At 37.9% G+C, this 27,904-nt stretch overlaps 1 protein-coding gene across 7 annotated transcripts in view; it reads left to right on the forward strand.

Annotated features, from left to right (window-relative positions):
* Positions 1 to 27,904, forward strand: part of CNKSR2 (connector enhancer of kinase suppressor of Ras 2) — a 212,526-nt gene that overhangs the window by 69,309 nt on the left and 115,313 nt on the right. For 6 of the 7 annotated variants that reach the window (XM_061364565.1, XM_061364567.1, XM_061364564.1 and 3 more), the window contains exons 5-7: positions 4,495 to 4,536; positions 17,636 to 17,755; positions 24,337 to 24,396. In XM_061364565.1, the coding sequence (XP_061220549.1) occupies positions 4,495 to 4,536; positions 17,636 to 17,755; positions 24,337 to 24,396 (222 nt within the window). The remainder of the gene's footprint in view (positions 1 to 4,494; positions 4,537 to 17,635; positions 17,756 to 24,336; positions 24,397 to 27,904) is intronic. The other variant, XM_061364568.1, reaches the window with a different exon arrangement.

Raw genomic sequence — 27,904 nt, forward strand, 5'->3', positions numbered from 1 at the left:
ACACAGCCTGCTTCTGAGCAATGCTGCTCATCATATGAATTCACAAAGGACATTTTGGGGCAAATATGTTAATTGAGAGTCAGGAGATCGGGTTTTTATTCTTAACAATCGTGTAACCTGCTTCTGTATCAGTTCTGCCTAGAAATTTCCTTGTCTTGGAGGAAAAAATAAATAGTGATGACTAAATATACATGAACAACTGAGACATTCTGCTGGACAAGAAAATACAGTGAAAGAAGTCCATACCCTCTCATGAGCATTCTGATCTAAGGATTACTAGAAATGCTGAAATGTTGCTCATTCATTGCTGAAAGAATTAATAAACATATTTCTTCAATTCTCCCTTTTTTATCCCATAACTATTTGTATGTATAAATTTTTATTTTCTGAGCTAGCATACCTTTATTCTGAAGTTAAGTCATGGATTTAACAGGAAATTAAGACTGCCAAGAAGAGTGCAGTGCAGCAGCTGCTTAGAATGCGTGGCTAAACCACAAATAACAATAGTAGTAACAATGATGGTATGTTTCAAAGTATGTGAGAAGTGTCTGACAGATAAATGCAATAGTAATTTGGCAGGTTGCTGACTTGGACTTTTAAACCAGATTATATATATGCAAAATTAGAAGTGTTTTCTGCTGAATGTTGTCCTGTAGTTATAGTATTGGAGAATTGCATGAACTCTTTTCCCTATGAGCAGTAGCCGGACTTGGCAGATCTTTTACATCTCAGTACTTCACATCTTGAGTTGAGATTTAATCAACTTGGATGGCAAAGAAATGGGCTAAAAAATAAGAAAAATTCTGCTGTAATTAACTGACCTAAAAATAAAATGGAAAAATAAAGCATCATAAACATTGTTCTTGAAAAATGGAGTTCACAAATATTTGTATTTCATGTATGTTGCCTCATGTGTGAATTGTTCTAGCAGTGTCTAGGGCAGGTGAGTTGTGTACATTTTGCAGCATTGTCACCAGTCAGGGCTTCCTAATTCAGTGCATTTAAATGCCTTTAGTAATTGTGACTTACGACATTATGATAGAATCTATGCAGATAAAACTCGTAATTTTTTGTAGAAATAATGCAAAATCGTGGCTATGAAAGTCAGAAGTTCTGGAAGAAGTGATGCCTCACAGCTGCAGTTGAGTTTTGCTAGTCTTAAACAAAGGTTTTAACTGTTATACCAGGATTGAAAGTACAGAAGAACCCTCCTCTCCCTCACTGTTGTGGTTTGTTCTTGCTTTTCTTACCTTCCTCCAGTACTGCCTATTTTTTTTATTTTTTTTTTTTTTACCTTCTTCTAGTTTTGAACTTCCTGTTTCCTTTTTTTAGGATCTTAGCCAAGTTCCAGCTGCCTCCACAAAGGTCATTTTTGCCATTTTTTATGCATACGACAGAGCTGGAAAGAGTGACCATGAAAACATGATCCTAGTAATTAAGTTGTTCCATAATATGCCCCTTTTATTTATCTTTCTTTGTAGATGATGCTGTACTATTTTCCTCTCTGAAAAGTGCTAATGGCCAATATTTGACTACATCTTCAGGAAGTATAAATTAACATGGAACTGCTTTTGTTGCTTTATTAGCAGTCTGTGTCATCAACATTTTAGAAAACAATGCATATTTGAAGATAACCTTTTGCTGTTTCATCTTAGGTTTTCTTTGATTGGTTGAATGAAGGTTATAATATAGGTTAGCTGTAGTTATACTTTGTCAGTGTATATATGTGTGGAGCTGAGAGAATAAACAGCTAAAAGTAAAATAACTTCTCCTTGCTGTATCTGTGTATTTCAATTCAGGGGTAATGACTGTATTGTTTCACTAAGTGAATAGCAAATTGTTAGCTTGTGTAGGAGTAAAGCTTCACTGCAGATTTTTTGTGTGTTCCTTGTTTTCTAAAGTAGAAAAAAGTTGATGTTAAACTTGCATATGATCTTTTTCTTAACTTAATTGCATTGTTTTGATACTGTGGTTAAACAGATATTAAGATCTTTCAAGAGTAAGATATGGGCTTGTAGTCCAGGTATATATATGAGATGTTCTCCAGCTGTGGGTGGTATGCTATTAAAAATACAAATTTATGTCTAATTGCATAGTTAGTGACTCTTTTTTATTTCTCAAGTGCTCTAAGTTCTTTCAGTTGAAATGAAATGGGTATGAAAAAGCAGTAATTGTAAATGGAAAAGGCCCTCTAATAAGTATTCAGCTTATCATTCTACCTAAGGGATGTTTGAAGACAATGGGCACAGTTATCCTCAGCACTTGCTTAAGGGTAAATCACAGAGGAGTGGAGTGACTTTAAAAAAAAACTAAGGGGAAATAAACTTCACTATGAAAGAAAATGACATGGAGGTTTGCTGTTGGGGTCATTCAGAGTTAGCCTCAGCCCTCTTCTCTATGGATGGCTGCAGGAAGTTAAAACGAGCAGGGATCAGCTTCGTGACCTTTTCTAGGTTTCTTTGAATCCTGCACTTCAGGGCTGCTCAGGGCTGTACTGGTATGGATCTTTGCATTCCTGCACGTTTCCCCGAGTTCATGCTTGAATTATGTTTAGTGGAATGTCATTCATGTGTTGAAAACGTGTGTTTTAGAATTGCTTGGTGTATTTTTTGCCTAAACATTTGCTCTCTTTCAGATTTTCTGTGTTCTGTTGTTTACTGAACTGTTAATTTTTCTTTTGCCTGCTATATGATGAACTCATTTAGCTATTCTTCCCTGGATATGTAGGGAATTGTGAGTTGAGGAGAGAATTTCAGGGTGCGGCCACTTGCTCCTATGCATAGACTGGATGCCAGAGAAATTTTCCACTTGCTTTACTGTCTTTTGTAGGCTCAGAAATATTTACATATATATATATGTGTAAAATAAAATAAGCATATTTCTTTAGCTTCCTTCATGGTTGTGTGAAGAGTTTCATTTCAAGGATGTAGCAGTGTTTCTCTGTTATCCTTCATTTTCTTGATTGTACTATACCTCTACAGCATTTAAGAACCCAGAATCTTTTTTCCCTTAGTAGTGAGACTTCTCAAACAGTATCTTCCTTAAGATGAATGTTGAACTTATAGTAAATTCTTCCTATTACCAATGAAATAATTATATCTGCCTAAATGCACTTACTTATTTTCTTCGATATAAATTTTATAATCCCCTCCTGCTATTTTTGCAAAATGGTTCATAAGAAACCATGTAGAACATAGATGTATCCAGATTGAAAATGCTACATGTCCTCCCACATATAACAATGAAATGTGTGTTTCCCTGCTAAGATTGCAAATACTTCATTGATGTCTTCATATAATTAAATGTGGTAGATTTTCTTTCCGGCTCTACTTACTGGCAAATGTTTCCTGAATGCCAACAGCTGTTATTAGGAAAATGCTCCCTATCAACCTGCTGCTTGTGCATAGGTTGCTTTATATAAAGCTTAAGAACACATTGACTTTTCTTGCCTGAGTAATGCTAGAACCATTTCATGGATTAAAAGTTCATTAAAAAAAAAGCAAACCCAGTTGCATATAACAAGTTGCTTTTCTAATAAGATCAACTAATTTAAAAATTAAACTTAAACCATGAAAACAGTCACATTTTTCATCTGGGTTATTAGGTAGGATATAAAGCATCTGTTCTAAACAGAGTTTGCACTAATTACCATAAAACTACAGCATCTTAGAATTCTAAGAGTTATTCCTTCACCAAGTTGGTTGTATTTCATGTGCTTCCAGCATTATTAATTCAATTTCCCTATATATCCACTGAGGTTTAGAAGTTAGAAAAACTTCCACAGCCCTCAGCCTCCCATCTGTTAATCTTGCTTATAGAATCTACCTCACATGCTACATAGGGTGGCAAAGAATGTGCATGCAGTCCCCAGCAGTCTGTATGGAATAAGACAGTCTGACTCAAGTTTCCTATGCATTTTGTATTCCACATTTGTCTTCCCTCACATTGCATGGAGTGTTATAAACAAACAGTGGCTTCCTCTTCTCTTTTTCCTCCTCCCAGAGTTTTCCTCCTCTTCTTTGGCAAGGTGTGCAAACATGTTAGTTCAACTCAGGTCATCAGGAATTGTTTAGTTTCTTTTTCTTTCTTAGTTACTAAAGAGTACTGCTGTTACATCTGTTTTTTTCAGTCTTACCACTGAAAGTGGGTCATTTTTGTCCATGGCCAGGGACTGCTGTTTGAAGCCACTTGTCTGGCATGCATGTGGCTAGCTGGTATGTGCCGAAACGATGTAAAGTGGAGGAAGATCAGTATCTGTCTCAAGGAAGGAAGCAACAAGAACTAATCAAGAGATATAAACATTTATGAGTATTTCCTTTCTGTGGTGGCTTCACATTAAATTTACATGAATCCCTCCATTCTGTTTAAGACTTTGAAATATTTTGTTTCTTCTTTGATTCTTTGTTAATTAAATTTAATTCTTTTCAAGAATAAATCTAGGAAGAGTGGATGACTGGATCAATTTAACCTGCCTTTTCTGCTTTACTCTTTCAGGACTGCACAGTATATGAAACAGAGAATAAAATTCTTCATGTGGTGAGTAGTGTTTGGATTTCTATTAATAAATATATTTGTATAGATTACATAGAATTACAGACCTGTGTGTTTCATGCTTTTTCTGCAGTGCCAGTGTGATAATGAACTAGGCTGGGTATGACTGAGTGAACATCATGTATGTAACTAGTGGTGAATAAGCCGTGATTTTATGGAAGCTGAGCTTGGCACATCAGACGCCAGGAACTATGCAAGGGCTTGTGTTTGGCTCAGATCAGTCTGTTATTTGTAACATGGTTAGAAGAATGATTTTGAAAAATAGCATCTTTTTTTTTGAGAGAGAGCTGGTCGCTAGGCTTCTATGAAATCATATGTATTTATGTAAGTGATATAGCCTCATTTATACAGCTTTATTCCTCATAGGAGAATGGACCTAGTTAAGTGATAGGAAAATTAAAGCAATTCTTTCCTTTTGAACTCTCAGCATAAATACAACTGTCTGTTTCCAGAATCTGTAGCGCTATTGATAATAAATAAAGCCTATGAAAGTCATCAGGGCATCAGAAATCAGAACGCAGGGTGAGTTTGAAAGGCTGGTACTTGGTAGATGGAAAATCAAAAGCTTGAGTAAACTTTGCACCTAAGTTTTAGATATTAAATTGTGTTTCATGTTGTTGCTGTAGTTTAGTGAGTATTAAGTTGACCCAGAGCTTGTTTCTGAAAGTTAGATACAAAGATGCTCTTCTTAAGAATGAGTGATAGATTGGTTTAGTTTATTCACTATATTTCTCATTTAAGTGGGTTTTAGTATCTTCTGGTTCTTATTACAAAAGCTTAATGAAGAAAATACTGCAATTCTTTGTCTGAAAAGGTGGGCATCCCAGTAAACGTTGCTGTACTCTTTTTTTTTTTTATTCCTTTTCAGTGCTCCCATATCAAATGCTTGGCAAGCTGAATTCTATAAGCTTTTGATGCTTTGATTTTCACAGTGACGTGGAATAAAACATCTCCTTGTATTCTCAAGTTTCACTGACACTTTTCCCTGTGGGACACAAAGAATTAGCCATTTTAGTGAGGCTGACATCATCATCATCTTTGCTAGGCGGATCTTTACAAGTATTTAAGTAATTAAGTTTTTACTTGCATAATCTTGGCAAAAGTGCTATTAAGCTTGAAATTGTTGTGTTCAATGCACGTTTATTTTCTGCTATCTACAGTATATCTATCCTTTCTAAATTAATAAAAAGGATTGGGAAGGGAGCTGTCAGTCTTTAGAGATAATGAAGCATCCATTAATATAATGTTCAACAGAAAATTTTGAGGAAACTGTGAGGGATTCGTTTAAGATATGTGAGTGCACACATTTAAGGCAGGTTTCAAAAGTTATTTTACAACATTCAGACTCACATAGGATTATTTCTTTAATCCACAGTAACTTTATTGTAGTGACAGGTGGAAATACGTATTATGATGGAGAGCTTAATTAGCTTCCACGATTAGTGCTCAAGCTTGCAAGGAAACCAGAACAGGGTGCTGAATGTTTTACTGAAGCCTGGGATTAAAATGACTATATGTATTACACATCACTTGGATCATTTCTGACCATGCTGCTTTTTAGCTGATGGATAGGATTTCATGGGGCAAAAGCTGACCAAAAGCAGTTGAGGAAAGAGGTAAATCTGCGATTGAATAATTAAAATATAAGATTTTAAATCAATATTTTACACGTGCAGCTGAAAAGGTTGATGATAGAACTGGAATTGAAAGCAGAGTACCCTCTTACCACATTCCTTGGAAGAAAGAAAAAGGTGTTGTAGCTTTAGCCCATTAGACAATCTGGGGAGGAGCAATCTAACAGGTTGATTAAAAAAGTAGGGGAAAAACCTGCTTATGTCAAGATCTTGAGAAAGTGCATGGTATTTTTACGCCAGTGTCAAAGAAGAGAGACGTTAGATACCTAATGAGATAACAATATTTGAATGCACAAACTAGATTAAGGATGTTCTAGAGGGGGATTAAGAATTTAAAACTCCTGTGACAGACTGTGCATCCAGTAAATTTAGAGGTGAATGTTAAAAAGAAGATTCTCTGATATAAAGAGAATAGTAGTAAATTTGATAAAGGTGTAGAAAGAATCTTGAATGAGAAAGGCTAGGAGAAAGATTGGGAAGATAGGATATTATATGGAGAGAAAGTGAATTCTCTCTTCTTAAAGTCAAAGACCAAGCTATTTCAAGTCCATTTTCTGAGTACATTTCCCATCTGCAAACCGTGCAGATTCCTGAAAGTAACAGAAATGGAGTCTGGCCAGCATCACATACAGCTGCCTTTGAATGAGCAGATGCTGATGTATAGCTGTGTTTGCTGGAGTGACTTGGAGAAGAAATAGAATTCAAAACCATGGGCTCGCCTCATGTGATTTTACTACCACATTCTCTTCCAGACACAATGAAACAATGTTCCTCACAAAAGCAAAAGGTAATGGCTTACAACTAATCAGCAATTCATGCAGTTAGCCTTAGGAAATCCTTGTTACAAGGTATTGTTCCCACTAAAGATTGAAGTAAAATTTTAAGAGATCCTTCTTACATAAGTAAAAAAGAACTACAGCTGCAGAAATTAAAATATAACTAAGTTTCAGTTACGTACTCTTATTCTTTAGGACACCAAGAAATTTACCACCTTCGGAGCACATCATTGGATCAAAGTACCTGATTCTTAGCTGTGTTACCTATTGGTGGTCCAGTACTTCAGTTTGAACCTGTGTCTTAGGTTAAACATCTCCATTGTTCACATAGCTCAAAGTGTTATTTTGGACTTGTGTGCAATGATTCTGGGGCTTGAGTTCTGTAAGATGCACACATTTCCTGTGGGGATGCTGCCTATTTCTCCTGGAGTGAGCCTACACCTCTCCTATGAAGAAAGGCTGAAAGATTTGGGGTTGTTCAGCCTGGAGAAGAGAAGTCTCTGAGGAGACCTTTCTGTGGCCTTTCAGTAATTCAAAAGGGGCCTGTAAGAAAGATGGCGAGAGACTTTTTAGCAGGATTTCTTCCAACAGGACAAGGGGTAATGGTTTTAAACTAAAAGACAGGAGATTCAGGCTGGGTATGATTAATAAATGTTTTACAGTGTGGGTGGTAGAATGTTGGAGCAGGTTGCCTAGAGAGGTGGTGGATATACCACCCATGGAGACATTGAAGGCCAGGGTGGATGTGGCCCTGGGCAACCTGATCTAGTTTGAAGATGTCCTTGTTTATTATAGATGGGTGGACTAGATGACCTTTGGAAGTCCTTTCCAACTCAAATCATTCTATGATTCTATACTTTGTGCCAAACCGGGGGAAAAGAGTGTGTGTGGGCACAGGCGGGGGATGTGAGACCACTCTGCTGCTATTGAAGTGCATCCATGGGTATCTCCAAAGTTAACTCATCACTAAGTCTTTGTGCTTTCCTCTAAATGAATGCAGAGAAGGCAGCATCCCTTATCAAAGGCAAGATCCTCATTCAAATAGCGGACTGTTTTGCTTTCATCAGGAAGGGCCAGAAAATAGTTAATGTGCTCATATTCTAATGCCAGTAATTTGTTCTGAAAAGCAAATGAATGCCCTCTTTCTTTCAGAGATGGCAGTGTGGATATTCATGTGGAGAGACTGCTGAATCACCTTTCCATAGATAGTATATTTTAACATCAATAAACTTCTTCAGATGTTAGCATTTTAGATATCACAGATATAGTCAAGTGTCGTGGTTTAAACACAGTCAGCCACGCAGTCTCTCTCTCACCCCCCCCACCGACCCCCCCTTCTTGCCCTCCCCCTGCTCCTGGAGGGATGGGGAGGAGAATCAAAAGAATGTAACTCCCACAGCTTGAGATAAGAGCAGTCCAGTAACTAAAGTATAACACAAATCACTGCTGCTACCACCAATAATAATAATGATAAAGGAAATAACAAGGGAAGAGAATACAACACCTCATCACCCGCCAACCAATATCTCAGCCCACGCTGGCCACCCAAGCACCGACCAATACTTCGTCTAACCCTGCAGTGAACTAGCCCTTCCGTGTAACTCTCAGTTACATCCTGGGCATGACGTGCTGTGGTATGGAATACCTCTTTGGTCAGTTTGGATCAGGTGTCCTGTCTCTGCTTCCTCCTGGCTTCCCCTCCTCCCTGGCAGAGCATGAGGCTCAGAAAGTCCTTGGTCAGGGTAAACATTTGAGCAATAACTAAAAACATCCGTGCTATCAGTGCTGTTCCTGGGCAGAAAGTCAAAAACACAGCACTGCACCAGCTACTAACAAGGAGAAAAAAATGACTGCTACTGCTGAACCCAGGACATTAAGAAATAGTATTCTGTGTAGACAGAGCTGTATAGCTGCAGTTTATCTTCAAGAAATGTCTTTGTTTGCTCCAGGCAATTTGAGTTTCAAATGTTATATAAAAACATTTTGATTGTCACAATATTAGGTGAAGTAATAAACTAATCTCTGTTCGACTAAACACATAAAATGTATCTAAAGTAAAAAAGTCGTATGGAAAACTGGTGAAGTTTTAAGAAGAAATTACCTACTTCAACTTGTTTATTTCTTCTACATGTAGCTGTAAAATGTGTCTGGAAAAAAGTGTCTTTTCTATAATTTTCTGCCCTAGAATTGCAGGTGTGTTGAACCTATTTTAAAGACAACTATGGGTCTTAAAATTTTGTTGCTTTTTTGTTTTTTCCTGTTAAGTCATTCACAGAAACACTTGGTTTCTGTGGAATAAGAAGCATAAAACCACACATTAATAATATGCTGGTATTTGCTCATTAAAATGTAGACGCTTCTGAAATATTCAGTAACACAGGGAAATGCTTCATATTTCTACTGCTTCATTTCTCAGTATGTTTTCTCCAGCTTACCTTTTGCTCAGCAAGCAATGCGATAAATAATTAAATTATAATAGTTGTAATAACTTATATAGATAGAAAGTAAATATCACCAGAAAATAGTAACCAGCAGAAGTAGATGGCAATAGAAAATGCTAATTTAAGAAGAACAGATTTTAAAATACAGTGGGCCTAAATATTAAAATATAAGCCATAGGTATGGTGTTTGCTTCAAAACTGAAGATTAGTATGCTCTTGCTAGTTTGTGTTTAGAATCCTGATACTGATTAACTTGAGATGATAAAACATGGAAAACTGATCAGCTTAAAAAAGGAGTCAGTTCTGATTATTTGGGGAGTTACAAGTTGTTGCAAAACTCTGAGTAGACCTGTGAAATCTTTGAAGAATAATTCATTGATTCCATCCAGCTGTTCAAGGCTATATATGATGGAAATATCTAGTTCAGATTAATCCATGTGAAGCAGGAGAGTATTAAAGTAAGAGCGAAGCAAGGGCTAATTATAGAAAGTAGAAGCGAGGCATCAGTCAGATGAATAATAAGTTTTAACTGAGTTTTCTTTTTAGTTTAATTCTATAAAAAGAATGTTTTCATGAGGAATTTCATTTTATTAAAATTACATTATTTTTACCTAAAAAAAACCCCTCACCATTTTATTGAGTTGAAAAACTGTAGAAAATAGAACTGCAGAGTGAAGTTAATACCCAGGAGTTTTTGAAAAACAAATGAGCTATTTAAAATAAAAAAGAGTTACTAAACTGAAAAAGAAAAGAAAAAGTAATGGATCAGAATGTTCTTTTTTTTCTAAGAGCCTAGAAGAAACCACAGTTATGATAATTCACTCCTGCCTACTGTGTTTGAATATTTGTTACAGAACTGTAATTGACAAAAAATGCATTGTTAAAGGCATAATTTCTATAGTCTTATTAAAGAAAAAGAAAAGAAAAAGTAAACACCTTTTTCCTTTAAATAGTCTGTACCTTGAAAATTGAGCCCAGCAAACTTCACTGTAATAGAAGCCTCTCTTTTTGCATCTAAAATAAAACCTAGTTCACTGTTTAAACTCCGTGTATATACAAAAGCAAATCCAGGGCTAATTGGTTCTAAAAGTGCTGGAGTTCCTGATGTATTCCCTATGATACAACAAATGTTTTGGACTGAAATCAATTGAGTAATAATTATATGGTTTGGCTTAAGCTGACTCACTTCATCCTGAAGCTCATGTAGCAAGTTGCTTTATCTTGTACAGTTCTAACTAACTGAGATTTTGGCTTCTTTTTTTTTTTTTTCTTTTTTTTTTTCTTTTTTTTTTTCCCAAGTAGGTTAAATTTAAGATTGCCAAGACATTTTTTTCTTCCTTTTAATCTAGAATGCCCACATGTCTTATTGGCATCCTGTCCCTCATTCAAGTGACACGGGTGAGAGACTTGATAGGGGAGGCTGATGCTTTTCTTGCGCTAAGCCCTGGAAATGTGTTTGAGCCAAGATGCTTCAGTATAGAATCATAGAATAGTTAGGATGGAAAGGAACTTAAGATAATCTAGTTCCAACCCCCTGCCATGGGCAGGAACACCTCACACTAAACCATGTCACCCAAGGCTCTGTCCAACCTGGCCTTGAACACTGCCAGGGATGGAGCGCTCACAACTTCCCTGGGCAACCAATTCCAGTGCCTCACCACCCTAACAGGAAAGAATTTCTTCCTTATATCCAATCTAAATTCCCACTATTTAAGTTTTAACCTGTTAGCCCTTGTCCTATCACTACAGTCCCTAATGAAGAGTCCCCCCCTAGCATCCTTTTAGCCCCCCTTCAGATATTGGAAGACTGCTATGAGGTCTCCCCGCAGCCTTCTCTTCTCCAGGCTGAACAGCCCCAACTTTCTCAGCCTGTCTCAGCCTGGAGAGGTGCTCCAGTCCCCTGATCATCCTCGTGGCCCTCCTCTGGACTTGTTCCTACAGTTCCATGTCCTTTTTATGTTGAGGACACCAAAACTGCACACGATACTCCCAAGTGAGGTCTCACAAGAGCAGAGCAGAGCAGCAGGATCACCTCCTTTGACCTGCTGGTCATGCTTCTTTTGATGCAGTCCAGGATACCATTGGCTTTCTGGGCTGAGTGCACACACTTGGCATGATGGGTTAAAGCTTCGTCACTAGCCTGGATAAAATTAAGGACAGGAGCAAATACAAATCTGTTTGCTTGACCAGAAATGCTTGGTGACCCTAGAGCTGCCTGAATTGAACAGATAACAGATGAACAATTTGATGAAATGCCACGATGAAGCCTCTGAAGCTAGCCATGACATCTAAGTACTTCCATTCTGCTGCAGAAGACAGTCATTTTCCCAACACAAATTGAAGTAGCCACAGATAATCAGAACAGGTGCAATTCTAATTTAGTCACCTTTAGGTCCTTATCCTCCTGGCTGAAAGAGGGAGCAATTGTGGAAAGTCTATTAAAAATTGGTATACTATATCCCAAAAGTAGAGGTAGAAACTGTTATCTTTCACTCTTCATGCTCTGGAGCATAAATTAGTTGTCTGCTGAGTGGGAAAAAAAAATGTTTCCCCTTGAATTTCTACCAAACAACTAGGTGCCATGTAGTGATATTTTTCATCCTCCCATGAATCATTTAGCTTTGCATGTAAAGACTGTGGTGTAGCTTCAATCTGCAATTATAAGTTTGTCACTGAACAGAGAGGAGAAATTGTTAATAAAGTGCAGTGAAGAGTTGCTGCAAAAGAGAACTGAAGTCATCGCTGTGAGGCTTATAGTGAGAATAGAGACAGTATGACAAAAGGAGAAAATGTATTCTGTTGATTTCTCTCAGTTAACCTCTTATAACTTGCTTTTTTTTTTTTTTTTTTCCTTTGGCCTGGCCAAATCCTTTTCCTTTGTTTAGATAGCTTGCACACTGAAAGCTGTGTGGAGCTTGAGAAAGGCGGGGCATTTTTAATGCCTCCTGATTTTTGTAGGAGCAAATGGATGCTCATCTGCCTGTGAGTCTTGCTGTAGTTAGTACTGCATTGCAGCAGGGAATCAACAGTTACAAAAGATGAAGGATCCTGATCTCATTAGCAATGTGTTAATAAACAGAAGTGTAGTCTTACAAAGTAACGAGATGTAACTACCATATGAGAGAAAAGGTGAGTTGTACTGTCATCTTATTTAGTGAAGCTAAAATACATGCCTACAGTACAGTTTGTACTGAATTGTTATGCTGAGAAATAATGCAGTCATAAATAGGAGCAAAATGAATAGCAAATGTGCGCTTTTTGTGTGCTTTTCTTACACTCAAATTAATTGAGTGGCCACTATTATGGGAGTACATTAATTTCCATCAAACAAAATAATACTTTTAAAACTTTTTACTAATAACAACAATGTAATAATAAGCCCTCCTGTATTTCTTGAACCTACATAACTTGTAAAATTGGCTTGCATCTGCCAAGGTGAAAGCTCCAGTGCAGATTGGGGAGCTTAGGGAAAACTTACTCAAGCTAGAAATAGCATCAAACAAAACTTTAGATTTAGGCAGGTTTGTTGCTTGAATGTATATGGAACGAACCTGATGAGCCACAGTGTGAACTATTTAGGAAGAGGAGCGTAGTTCTCTCTGTGAACTTTCTAAATTCAGCATGTTGCCACTATTAAATTAACATTGTTCCTGTGCCATGTGGCAGCATCTTTGCCATGGAAGTTCCTGACCCACTGAATAGGTCCAAGGTCTTTTTCCATAAAGAAGCCTAATGGAGAGGAAGCCTGCTCCTGATGAAAAGGCTGTTTTTTCTGTATGCTGATTTATTCTGATTGGTATATTAAAAAGCCTTGGCCAGTGAAGTCAACAACAGTAATCTGGGCAGGAACTGCACAGTAACTATATTCAGAACCATTAGTTAGACTCTGTTGTATATTGACACAGCTGTACCCTACAAATGTGTCCCAGAACCATCCAAGCTCCAGAATCTTCCTGGAGCTGAATTTACCTCCTCCTCCCATCCTCCACAGATACACACTACAAAACCAACCCAAAAACTGTGAATAAGATATTTCTGAGAGTAAAGGCAAGGAAAAATGCATTATTTTTTCTGTGTCAGCCTCTGGACATGTTTCCAGTGAGACCCCGTGTGCTCTGTCTTTCCAAAGGGGAGAGGATGCCTGCTATATGATGGTGGGTTCCTTATGGTCCTGTCTCTGCTTAAACTCAGAAAATGAAAATTCATGAAAATTTGCTTTTCACAGAACCCTGACAGACACTTGATCCTACTTACAATCCAACTCTTTAACTAAGGAGTATTTAACTAAAATTATTTAAATGTGTAACAGTTAAGGGAAGTTTATAAGATTCTGTAAGTATTCTACCACAAACAAGCTTCTGTTAGATATTTTCTTGTACTGGCTGGTTTTGGAAAGGCCATAGAATTTGAAACCTCAGTCTGAAAGAGCATCCTCTCATTGCAGGATCTCTTCTAGGGACTTTGCTGTTGCTCGTTTATTGTGCTTAGAATGGGCATGATATTGTGCTGTTGGACAGCAGTATGAATATCTAAGATGGAAAGAAAATTGCAAGACCCAAAAGACAATAATCTTATAGAAATGCATAGGAGCATATGGGAGGTTTTTTTATTGTAGTAACTTGGCATCCAGTATTCCCAGAGTTCCTCTAGGGAATATTCACACTACTTTTTTTCTAAGACTGTAACCAATATAACCATTCTGGAATGCTGATCTCCATAGGCAGGCTGTACCCCTCTCATGGAGAGGCAGAGGGAGAGCAGCTGCTCTAAGGAGCTATTTAATGCATCTCAGTTTAGGCTTCTGTTCCATGCCACATCCTAGACTTGCCTCAATCCTTTCCCCATCATTTGTCAAGGCAGCCAAGGAGTTGTGTTTTTTTTTTTTATTGAGGAGCTACGTCTGTGAACTTGAAATGGCATACCTTGTGTTAGGTGATAGGAACGCTCCTTTTCTGTGTGTTTTGGCATCTCTCTGCAATGTAACAGTTGGGAATAGGAGAAAAAAAAATCATACATTAATTCATTGTAAAGAGAAGTTCCTCTGAAACTGCTAAGGACCCCATAAATGTAGTAGTTTTAGAAGAGATAAATAGGAAGAATATATGGGTGAATATAAACCTAAAGATACATGAAAAATTCAGGTTTCATCACCAAAGAATGGTTTATACTTTAGATCTCTTTACTATGCATGTGAAGAACTGAGTGTTCTGTAATTTTCTAAAAGTAATTTTTCAATAATTGTCAGTGCAATAACAAGATACATGAAAATTAGGAGTAGTCAGCATGGATTCAGCTTAACCAGCCTGACTGCCTTCTATGATGGTTCAACCGGCTGGATAGATGAGGGGAGAGCAGTGGATATTGACTACCTGGAGTTCAGCACGGCTTTCAACACCATTTCCCATGACATCCTCATAGGCAAGCTCAGGAACTGTGGGCTGGACAGGTGCACGGTGAGGTGGTTTGAGAGCTGAGGAATGGTAGGTCTCAAGGGCTGTGATCAGTGGCACAGATTCTAATTGGCGACCTGTAACTAGTCGTGTTCCCTAAGGGCCAGTACTGGGTCCAGTGTTTACTTGCTCGTCAGTGACTTGGACGAGGGGATAGAGGGACTTCTCAGCAAGTTTGCTGATGATACAAAGCTGTGAGGAGTGGCAGCCCCCAGAGAGCTGTGCTGTTCAGGGGGACCTGGACAGGCTGCAGGGGTGGGCAGAGAGGAACCTTTCAAAATTCAGCAAAGGCAAGGGCAGGGCCCTGCACCCAGGGAGGAGTAACCCACAACAGGCTGGGGGGTGAGCTGCTGGAGAGCAACCTGGGGGTCCTGGTGGACAAGAACTTGTCCATGAGCCAGCAGCAATGTGCCCTTGTGGCCAAGAAGGCCAGTGGTATCCTTAGGAAGAGCACTGCCAGCAGGTCAAGTGAGGTAATACTCCCTCTCTACTCAGCCATGGTAAGGCCCCACCTTGAGTACTGTGTCCAGTCCTAGGCTTCTCAGTAGAAGAGAGACACAGAGCTCCTGCAGCAAGTCCAGTGAAGGGCTACCAGAATGACTAAGGGTCTGGAGCATCTCTCATACGAGGAAAGGCTGAGGGAGCTGGGCCTGTTCAGCCTGCAGCAGAGAAGACTCGGGGGGGATCTGATCAATGTGGATGAGTATCTGCAGGGAGGGTGTCAAAAGGACATGGTCAGACCCTTCTCAGTGGTGCCAGGCAATGGGACAAGAGGCAACAGGCATGAACTAAAACACAGGAAGTTCCACCTGGACATAAGAAAGAACTTCCTTACTGTGAGGGTGACCGAGCATTGGAGTAGGTTGCCCAGGGAGGTTGTGGGGTCTCCTTCCCTGGAAATATTCAAGAGCAGTCTGGACCTAATCCTAAGCAAGCTGCTGTAGGTGATCCTGCTTGAGCAGGACTAAATGACCTCCAGTGGTTCCTTCCAGCCTCAACCATTCTGTGATTCTATGAAAATACAAATAGCATGCCAGCATTGTATCTAAAAACACAAACAAAAAAGAAATCTATGCTTTTATTTTTATTATGGACATTTATATAATTTTTTCCTTTTAAAATGTCAGGTCAGAGCAATTTTCATGTATTCAAAAAGCCATAAAAGCTGAATTTTGCAATAAAGTTTACTTTCTCACTTCTTCCTAATTCAGGTAAAGTACAAGTCATTCCTAACCCCCTTTTATATATTCCCCGACTTCCTTTTTTCAGTAATGATCCTGCATCATGAAATATAGCTAAGGCAGAAGGGGTGGTGTGTGCATCTGTGTGTCTATGCCCTAACTCTAGCAAAGCTTATGTTGGTAACATAAGTTTTGCTATATTTTGTTATGTTTTCCACTTGCTTCTGATCTGTTTATTCACTTTGAAACAGTATAATTTGATAAAATAAGCCATTGATATACACAGCTAAATTTCTAACTGTAAATAATTTTAAAAGGAGAAAATGAAAATTACCAGCATAATGGTCTGTAACAGGATTAAGATTTCACTGTCACTGGATTTTACTTTTTTTTTTACTTTTATCAGGTATTTTTTTACTTTCTTTTACATAAAATATTTGTAGTTTGGCATTTGGAATGGCAATGTTAATTTGGCGAGGAGTTTATATCCAGCTTTATATTATTTTTCTGTAGCATTGTTGTAGGCATTTTTTTCTTTAACAAGTAAGCTTTTCAGTCTTGAAAGAGTGGTTAGTGGAGCATTTGTGTGCAGTTGGGTTTCAGTCATTTGAGGAGACTGGTTCGCTTTCATCTTTTGAATTTGAGAGCAGTTAAGCTGGTTCTTAATTGGTTTTGGAGGCACCCACAGTTATGGGACCAGAAAAATGTCCTAATCCCTGAATTTCCTGACATAACACACCTTTGGATACCTGAACCAAGAAAGCAGTTTTAGTTGCTGAAAGGAGACTTCACAGAGAACACTGAACCTCTCAAAAATCACCTGCTTAGTGACATATGAGCTAATGATAGCAAAAAAATCACAGCTTCCTTGTCTCTGAGAAGAGAGTGCTCAGGGAGTGAGAGATGAGGAGATACACAGAACCTGTTTGACAGTCCCATCCTTTTTAGAAACTTTTTATTTCTATCTTGCTGTGAAGAGGCTGCCAAGGATAAAAGATTTGAAAATTATCCCATAGTGAAGTGGTTATTTATTGTAATCTTCATACCTGCAATAGCAAATCATGGTTGGCAGCAGCAGAATGTGAGAAACTCAGTCCAAAGTCAATTAGCAAATTTTATTAATATAGAATAAACTTCAGAGTTAATGGGAGTTACTCATCATTGTTAAGAGATTGATTTTGATCTGTGCTGAACATCTGCACGGTCAACAGAAATTAGAGTGGTTTTGGGGCACTTAATGTCTTTGTGAAAGGTGTGTGCAGAGAGCAGGGTAGGAGCTTACCACAGGCTCTGTGCATGCCTGAGCAGAGCTCAGATGCAGGGCATCTAACACTGAGAGTTCAAGGGAGCAGCTCAGGCAGTCCTTTTTTCTCTCTGTGCTTCCCTGGTCTCATGCTTCGTCTGTTAGGGTCATCACAGAGAAGTGATTTTGTATGGTTCTGTTGACTGAGGCCTTTCCCCCTCTTCCTTCATCTCCTCTGCCTTGTAGATTCAGCAGTGTGATGTAGCATGTACTTTAAAAATGCAGTGGTTTAAGTTGTAGGTTGATATGTGAGTAGTTAACAGTGATATATTTATTGTGACTTTTTTTTTCTTTTCTAGTGTAAAACTCTCTCTGGAGTCTGTGATCACATTATCTCACTCTCTTCTGATCCACTGGTTTCCCAGTCTGCCCACCTTGAAGTGATCCAGCTTACAAACATCAAGCCAAGTGAAGGGCTGGTAAGAAGTACGCAGTTAATCAAAGCCATCATCCAGTATGAGAAAGTGATATTTATTTATTTTTCAATAAGTTTCATATATGGAAGAGGAGATTTTAACCGTTTCTATTTTGAAGTCTGAAAATGGTTTGAAAATATTTTCTCATGCTAGTTCCGTTTCTCATGCAGCTGGGCTAACAGGGAAGTATTTTGTAAGGATGACCAATATATGTAAAGAGTTTAGAGAACAGGAAGAAATGAGCAAGAAGTTCTTGCCATTTATACCAGCTTCTTAAAAATTGTTCAGATTGTTCTAGGATGTTGAAGTTTGAAGGGATTTAAATTACTAAGATGAACTCAACCAAGAAGTTTGCGTGGGCTTATACACAAAAGCTGTCAAATTCTGGAATAGGCTTCGTAGTATCTCTGGGATATAATGCTATTTTATAAGTTATTCAAGTGCTCTACAGAGCTGCTGAGAAGTAGCTTATTGAATGTATTGCAAGAACTCTGCATGCTTAATCAGGTGCTTGTAAAGGCTCAGTGCAGTGCAGCCATCCTGTGTTTGGTGTTCAAGAGTTGACCACTGATCTTTTGTTTGCTTAAGTACCCAACACCCACTGCATGGAAAAAAATCAAACACTGGTGACAATTACAGCAGTATGACTTTACATCACTAATAATATCTCTTCCCACAATCCTTGGAGGTAGTAAAAGGTGATCAGAATGCAGTTAATAATTTTTTGCCTAATTAAATAACTTTTTCAAGTTCTGTCCAAGTTTATTCTCATTGTATTTTCTTGAATAAGGATTACTGCTGTACTTTTTGCAGCAGGTTTTTGAAGTTGTTTGGATGGTATTGTTTTGAAGAGCATTTTGGATTGTACATTGATTGTTGTTAGATTTTGGCATTTGGTTTGGATTTTTTTACAAATTTGGTATGCCAGGGTATTTAGAGCAATCATACACTAGAATAATTATCCATTCTTTTTGGAAAATTCCAATTAAAATAAGGGAAACCCCCAAACATATAGGTGAGTAAATATTGCCCCATCCTTTGCTTTAGTCTGCTTTTTGTTTTTGTTTTCCCATCCCCCACTGGCTTTCTTTTGATCTCTGAATCCATTTCAAACTAGTCCCCCAGGATTTCAGCTTTTCATGGATTCTCTCCTCCCTCTTTCCTATAATTTTAACTCTTTCTCACCAGCTCACTGCAGTCAACTTTTAAAAATCCTGTCTTTTACTGTAATGAAGAGATCCGCTTCTCCCTTCTCCTGATCACCTTTCTTGGAATTTTGTCCATTTTTATCTGAACATTTATTTCTTTTCCTTTCTGTCTCATGACTGGTTTTTGTTTGGTTTTGCTTTTTCACCCCCCTCTTTCAAGTCTTTGTGTAGGGTGGTGTTAAGCCCCAGTGACTGAAAAATGTTGAGTGGTATTTTTGTAAGTAAGAATGTGCTTCACGGGTCTGTTTCTGCTGGGTAGCTGATGAGATAAAGAATCTCCACCCACTCTGTGCCTCTGTTTTACACCCCCTGTCTGTCTTGTCTGTTTAAACTGGAAGCTTTTGAAACAGGGCTTTTTCTTTTAATATCTGTTTATGAAACAACTGAACAGGGACTTGGTGCTGACTAAGGATAACCATGTCATTGTCATAAAAATAATCATATGTATTCTTAAAGAATGGAAAATACCAACTGTGCAATATACAAGCCTTAGAAGAATATGTGCTATTTTGGTACAGGCATATTTTTTCCCCTTCATCCTTACCTATATGCCACTATTCTTTTGCCTCTTTATTGTGCTGTCTTCTCTAGATTGTGAGCTCTCCAGAGCAGGCACCAAGGACAATATATTTGCGCCGGAAGCATGGGTGTCATACCTTTCGGTCTGTTACAGTGCCAATGTTATCATCTTTGTCAGGTTGCTGTTTGTGCTTTAAAGAAAAGCCTTGATTTTTGGTTGTTTGGGCTTTGAACTAATGTTTTTCAGTTAAGATGTGGTGGGTGCATATCAGTACCATCCTGTTGAGTGCTAAATCTGTAAATTTAAGAATTGATGGTGAAGCTCAGAGTTGTGAATATCCTTTGCACTCGAGGAGCACTTGGATGAATGTGAAGCCCTATAACTTCTGGACCTTCTTCAGGATTTGTGCAATGGTGGAGGTTGAAAAATGGATTATTGTTGACTTTCTTCTATGTTTTTGACCCACATGACAGTTCTGTGCTGGCTCTACCAACCACTAAATAAAATCTCCTATAAACATGGAAAGATTTCAAGTGGAAATACAAGGACAAGGATGGCTGCTAACTGGGAAGATTTTTTTTTGTCACCTAACATAAACAGAGTATCTAACTTGTCAAAAATTTAACATTTGAGAAGCTAAAGTAGATCAGGGAGAGGAAAAGGAATGGAGAAGAGAAGGAAATAAAATGTTTGGAAAAGAGTGCTATTTCCCTAAAGTTATATGGTAAATATATGATGGAATTAAGAAAATGGTTGGCGTTTTTACAACTTGAAACAGCCTGGAGCACTATCAGAATGTACTGATCAGCGCAAATAGTTCCTTCACTATGTTTGATCTTGTGGAAACGTAAGTATCAGTCAGAGGTAAATGTAAATTGTCAGACTAATACCTTAATGCAGAAGTAACAGGTAAATGTGTCACAGTATTTTAAATGTCTTACATATATTAAAACTATCTAACACTTATTAGAAAACCAGACCAAGTAACCTGGCAAGCAGAAAATGTTGTTAGGGTGTGATGTAGGGAAACTCTTGTTACTCGGTAAAGCGATGTTACGGGTGGGTTTTGGTATTGCTTTTTTATTTTTGCATTTTTGGGGTTTTTTTTTTTTTTTATCTCTATCTCGGGTCTGTTGCCAAGGTGTGGTTATGTGACTGCCTGCATACATGTGTTCTTCAATGAGTGTTGCTGTAGAAGAGATAGGGCCAGCAGTGGCTGTGATGTAAGGGTGAAAAGGGGGTTTTCAGGGTAGAAAATTATTTTTAAAGGACTAAAATGGATGAATGGTCAGCTTTGCAGTAACCAGAATTCTCCATGATCCTTTTTGTTGGTGGGGTTTTTTTTTTCTGAAGACTTGAAAGTTGTTCCATCTCTATCAGTAAGCAGAATTGAATTTTACATGTTTTTACACTACTGATATTCTAGAAAGAGACAAGAATGAGTAGCTTAAGTAGTATATTTTGCCATGAAACAGACTTAAAAACATTAGTGCTTGGCTGAAAACAGTGAATGTATTAGCAAAGAAGCACAATACTGTACATCTTTTCCTTTTGATAGACAAAAGCAGGTAACCAAGTTTTCCTTGGAAGTTTTTCTTCAACAGTCTGTTTCTATTTTATGCTTAGTTTTAACATAGAACAGAATATTAGAGAACTGTGGCAAGGGTTAATCTTGAGTTTCTATCTTTTTCTGTTCATATTATCATTTTAATACTAGTCATTTTAGGTACTGTGATACGGTTTCAGGTTGCAGCTATTCACCTGGCTTGCAAGATTCAAATGCAAAGGTGAATTCACTAGGACATTAGAACAATTGTTCTAGGTTCCTGTTTGCTTGCTCAGTCAAACACAAAATGAGCCTGTCATGTAAAAAATATCATGCAATAGAATACAAGCTGCAGATACAGCAGGGTGTGGCAGCTGATTAAAGGTGTACTGCTGACTCCCTATCTCAAAAGAATTTTCTAGGAATCCAGTGTAATAGTGTTCCTAATATTTCTCCTGAGTTTTTTAGTTTTAAATGCTGGAGGGGCTGGGAAAAATTTATAAAGAGATTCTGGGAACTGTTTGAGCTTAAGGAGGCACATGAAAATTTGGGGGAACTCCATTAAGACGGTTTCACAGTGGAAGTAAAAGTTCAGTTATGTGTGTGTGATAAATGGTATTGGTATCTTCTTTTCCATCCAGCATTGCATAAAATATGTTAAAAGTATATCAGAAAAAATGCAAGAGGTCTCTCTCTTTTCTAATCCTTAACTGAATAATAGTTCACACCAAGATAAAATTTAATGATTGGTTTGAAATTAGACTTCTACGCAAAACTTATCAGGAAAATCTCTTACTGAATTAAGCAAGAGTTATCCTATCTTTAATCTAGGCATACATTTGATCTTGGTTAGGAGGGTGGTTACCTTATGGTTGTTTTTAATTATCTTTCCTTTTGTTCCACCTATCTTGTTCTTGTAAATTCATAGGGACCATGGCATTATCGTTGAATACCTAAGATGTGTATCTGCCAATTTGTTTCAGTACAAGTGAACAGCACACACACTAATCCCCCCTGTATTCTTGACCACTAAAAAGTACTGTTGATACTGTGCAGCCACAAGAAGGCAGAGGGGAAAGCTTCTAAATATCTGTGGTATTCTTATGTCCATTCCAGATCAAACAATGTAAGCTGGGAACATTCTATTCTCTGTACTGTTTCCCATATATTGTTCACTTAAAAAGTGGAGGAACATGGGTGAAAAGGTAGCTCATCTTCCTGTTGCAGAACGTTGCCTCTCCCCATTTAAAAGCTGCTTTGTAAGCAGGATTATGTTGGCTCTTGCAAAATCAATATGTCATGGTACTAGTGTAGCATTTATGAATTTTACACATGTGAAATAAATACAATTGGGGTGGGAGTGGTGGTGGGCGTTTTGCCACTTCACTCTTCCCACTTTTTCCTAATGTGTGCATAATCCTGATCTTAGCCTTCAAAGAAAATTCTGCAAAAGCTCTTTCTTTCCTATTGCTATTTCAAAGTCTTTTAAATCTGTAGAAAAGACTAGATTGGATGCAGATTGTACTCCACTGTGATAGCACACTTGTATGACATTAGTATCCTTCAGAGTAATACTTTGCACAAAACTAAACACTGTGTAATCATCAAGCATGAGACTATCCTCAGCTTTCACCCTGATATTTTAAGTTGAAAGCAGTAATACACTGTCAATAAAAGCAAAGACATGATTTCTTCAGAAATTGCTGTGTGCGGACCTGGCTCATAGTTCTGTCACCATGAATTCACTGTGATTTTACCTCTTGCGATGTCAGGTTGTATGGTCAGGTCACTTGGGTGACCTGAGAGGGATTTAGGCCCTGATTTTTGGTGGTTTGAGCGTAGGTATGTATACCAAATAATGGATACCAACATATCTCAGCTTCTTGTGTGGCTCGTTACCCTGTCTGTAAAATGCATGTTAGTGTTTCCCTACCTCACAGGGGTGTTGTGAGGATAAATGTATAAGAAATTGCCTTTCTATATTTGATATAACTAGGTTAAGTGGGAAACTGTGTATGTGGAGCCAGTCAATGGAAAAATTGCTGAAGGTTTGTAGAGGAGTTGGGAGTTGAAGGATGATGCCAAGGGCTTCTATCTGTGTAATAACAAGCAAATTCTTGCTTTGTCCTGTACTAGCTGGGGCAGCCTAACATGACAGTTGTATTTGATGCCGTTACTGCTGTGTATTTTGCAGAGCAAAATAAGAGTTTAGTTTTGAGACCCCTCTCCTGAGAAACTCATGAAGTCCCTTTTTTTTTACTAGGGATATCATCTTCTTTTAAGTGGGGGGTGCTTTCTTCTTCCTACTACCAAAATGTCTGTGAGTTTTGGTCCCAAATTAGATTAGTCCAAACTGATAGATCTTCTTTGCCTCTTTACCACACTTAATCACCAATGAGTGCACTCTGTTCAAGTGGGGACAGACTATTTTGGGCACTCTGGTTGAAAGAAGAAAAAGTAGGTTGTGGAGAGAATGTGTACTCAAGCCCTCTATATTTACCTTTCTGTAAATTGGTTGTGGGAAGGAGAGTCCTCAGAAGTTGTTGAACTCAGGGTATGCCAACTATTTCTCCTTTTTCCTTCTCTTGATGTCTTAGTGGATGCTTTAAAATGCTTGAATTATGACTTGATGAAAAAAAAGGATTTGAGGCACTGTCTCAGACTACCCATGCAGGAGCTTCTGTCTGTTCATAGGCTAACCCTCCATTTATGTATTTTTTGGAAAGAAGTGAAATAGCTAAAGAAGTCGATGTTTAAGTTTCTGTCACTGAGTTTTACAGCCGAACTGTTCACTGAGATGAGTGAGACTATCAAAGTCTTAGAGACATTTTGCAGGCTCTTTTCAGAGCATTGGTTTATCAGTTTGAAAGTTATGTTTGCAGCATTGCCTACCAGAGACTCCAGATCTTTTAAAGCCTTCTCTACCTGCTAAAGCAAAATGGATCACTCTAAGGCTATGAGTTATTCTAGTATTTTTTTTGTAATCAGGTGTTGTTGTATTTGTAGCTGAAGTTATATTTGTAGTATTGGAAAAACTGGGGAGTATTTATGGAGATGACTGTGGTCAAAGATTTAGTTTGCTATCGCTAATTAGGGCCAGACTAATTTGTTGTTCTTGAAGTGTGTCAAAAAACACTTTCCTATCCAGAGACAAGTTCCTCATGGCATATATTAAAAGTCCACAAATATTTTTTTTTCTTTTTTTTTTTTTTAAAAAGGTCTTTTCTTTTAGAGATGTGCAAGTTATGTTTGGATGGTGTTGGTTTGTGAAACACTTTAAAAATTCTTTCCCATGATGTCTTTTTCTTAGGGTATGTACATTAAATCAACATATGATGGTCTCCATGTAATTACTGGAACAACAGAAAATGTAAGTATTGTTAATGTTCAGGCCTGGAAGCCTTTTTGACCTTACCTGTGGTTTATGCTTTCCCTTTGCTATAGACTACATTTTGCTTGCAAAAGTGTGCTAGCTGGCTGTTGAGGACCAATAGCATGTTGGACAGCAGAAACGCTTGTGCTTGTTTACCTCAGAATTGAAAGAGTTGTTTCCAGTTGACGACCAAGAGAATCAGTTTTGATTTGTTCTTGCAAGACATCTAAAATTCTGCAGTTGATCAAGATAGGATGTAACTGTCTTGGAGCTGCCTTGTTCTGTGAATAAAAGATAAATGTCTTTATTATGTGTAGGCTGATATGCTGGAGTTTGCTGCAGTTTTATACAAACAGCTTTTATATTTTTCCATCTATCAAGCTTTACTTTGCAATAAATAAATGCATGGAAATGGGGACATCCCTCCACATTGACAAATAACCATACATTTCTGCACGAACTTCTGAATAATGCCTATAGAAAGGAACATGTATTACCGGTGTACTAGTTGTCACTGAGGGTATTAAACAGCAAAAAAACACAAACATAATAGAGTACTTTTGAAATTACTTTGAAATACAACCTCTTTTCCTTGTACACCATATCTAGAGATCTGGCTATAAGCTAGGAAGTGAGCAAACTGACCATTTTATGGGGAAAATGTTCTAGCCATTATCCTCAATGAACATGGAACAAGAACTAAACAACACTGAACTGTTCCATAATGATTTAGGCAATTCCTTTCAAAGATTTTGATGGCATTTTCTGAAAATGAAGCTGTCAGAAATGTTTGTTTTATTCTGCTACTGTGTTGTACTGTGGAAAGTGCAAACTGCCTACACGGTATTTACAGCTGCTACATCACATCTGCAGTGAGGTTCTGTTAACATCCCAAATAAAATAGGAATATTATTTTCATACCTTCATAGGAGCTGCCATCTGATAGCCTTTCTTCTTTCTGTTTTCTTCTGCTGCTGACAGGACACCCATGGGTTATAGACAATAGATAATATCTGTTGTAGAACTTGTGTGAATGCCACCTGTCTCAGAATAAGGAAAACATAAGGAATTTCAACCTTGAAATGAAAAATCTAGGGAGCTAGATTTACAGCTACAGATATAATCAGTGAAATCAGTAAAACTAAACAAAAACAACAGAACCATACTTGAGCTTAATCTAGAAAATATAAGAAGGAAAGAGGATGGTTTTTACAGTTGGATTTCTCTCAGATTAAAACAAGAACCATCTCTCTCCATGACTTACTAATATCGGATTTAATTTCCCAGTGGCAAAGATAAAAATAAAATCTTAATACATTCCCTCAAAACTCTTTATCTTTTGTGATTCATGAATATAATTTAAAGCCACGTCAGGAAGCTTCATTCGTGATGACTTTTCTGCTGTTGTTACTGACTGTTTAACACTATGGAGGTGCTCACAGCAGACTGAGAAACTGCAGTCTGCTATCTAGGGAAAAAACTGCTGTATGCTAAAGCGTGTGTGAAAATGAGCAACACTTTAGAGAAAGTAAGGTGTCTTTGGCTTTTCAGCACACAGCTGCTAGATGCTTCTTTTAAGAACAAAAAAAAAAAAAAAAAAAAACCAAACCAAAAAAAAAAAGGTATGATTCTGATAGATGGGAGAATAAACGTCTAAGCAGGATGGCCAGAGCAAGGTCATGATGGTGCAGATGTAATCTGACCTGTTGGTATTGACATTGTTCCTATTTGTGATACAACTTAACTTGTAGGAAAGGTAAGAATCCAACTCTCTTTTCTTTGAACAAAATTTTATGGCCTTTTTCTTTCCAGTTCTGTTCCTCCAAGTCAGACATTGGCAGACTTTTTGTCTGAGGCTTTCCTGCAAGATCACAAAGAAGCACTTGTCCTTTTGGTTAACACAGTAGCATAGCAGTGCTAGCAGCATTAATGTAACAGAGTATAACCGAGTAGTTTTTGAAACCATATTTTTGCTTTTTCTGTTTTCCATTTTAGGTGGTTTTGTTCACCTACAAAGCCCATTAGTTTGAATCTTGCTGTTCAGCATTAGGAGTCATCTCTCCCAGCACATCAGCACTGCAGTTCAAAGCAGCTTTGAAACTTGAATTGTGAGTGAGCAGGCTTCCTCACAGGTCACTGCCCCATATGAGCATCTCTCTGTTAGTCCTGTAGCATTAGAGCAAGCTGAGCTTCGGGGTTCATGTCTTCTCTCTTTTGTTTAGAAGTAAGAAATCCAATGGGTATATTGGTCCAGCAAAAGATTACAGCTTTTTTAAATAGCCTTTTTAGACCACATTGGAGAGGTTCTTTTAAATCACAAAGTAAATGTATTCTTCAAATAAGGTCATTTTGTAATTTGGTTTTCCAATTAGAAAAGAGTACTTTCCAAAGTAATAGCATGTAGTGCATCTCCAGCAGGAGTGTGACCTTGAAGGGGTGCTTCCAGCATCCCCACTTACTGTGCACTGTTTGAGTTTGTAGGGTGCCCTTAGGTCTCAGGGAAGAGAACCTTTCAGAAAAATAGCACCAATTTCTCTATTCTGAGCATGTAGCAAATGTACTTCATGGGATCTAAACTAGTCTTTCAGACTTTGTGGGTATACAGGGGGAATAGGACAAAGACAACTTTTAGCCTACAGAACAAAACTGTATCTATTCTGAAGAATAAATCCTAAGCAGATTCTGAATAGCTTGTACGTATGATCCTCAGTAACAGGTACTTCCTTCTGTTGTTCAACCCCCTGTTGAAGTGAATTACAAGCTAAAGACACATCTGTGAAAAAAAGCTTATGGATTCTCTTCTGTTTTCCTTAAATAGTGATGATAAAAGATACTGTTCCTTTATGGCAAGGTCTCTGTGTATTACTTGGGAGGAAAAGGGATAAGAAAAAAGAGTTGTAAACTTTCCATAAGACCATAACCTTGAGACTCCTTTATAAATGATTTTTACCTCACCTTGCAGTGTATTCAAGGCACAATTGCAATGAGGTGGTTTTGTTTTTTTTAATAGACTTTTCCAATTTGAAGATTCTCAGACCATATTTTACTGGCTTGTCGCACTGCTACACAAAATACCCGTTTTGTCAAGATGTAAGATGCAAGTGCTGAACTTAATACAAGTTTACATTGTAGAGTTCAAGGGTAATTACACAAGATTCACTTGCACTTACATTTTGAAAGTCTTAGGTGTAACTACAACTGAGCTAAAATAGCAGGATTACAAGGGAGGATTATAAAGATTGTTAGAGGTATGAATGAGTAAGTATGAGTAGTGAAATGGCAGGCAAAATACAGATTATTACAACATAATCACCAGTGTCAAAATTTTTCTCCAAGTCACTCAGGCAACACCTTTAATGCTGGGGTAGTGCCAAAAAGTCAAAGCTGCTGTTCTGTATGCAAGTAAAATTATGTTTTCACCAGTCCAGCTTGATTTAGGATGTTCTGAGCAATGTTTCCCAGGACTGAGTTGTCAATGATGACCTCAGCCTTGTGTTTCTCTTGG

This window comes from Neopsephotus bourkii, unplaced genomic scaffold (assembly GCF_033783945.1).
Source record: "Neopsephotus bourkii isolate Nb327-2 ecotype Australia unplaced genomic scaffold, CSIRO-AGI_Nbou_v1 NB_1234, whole genome shotgun sequence".
NCBI classification, from domain to species: Eukaryota; Metazoa; Chordata; class Aves; order Psittaciformes; family Psittacidae; genus Neopsephotus; species Neopsephotus bourkii.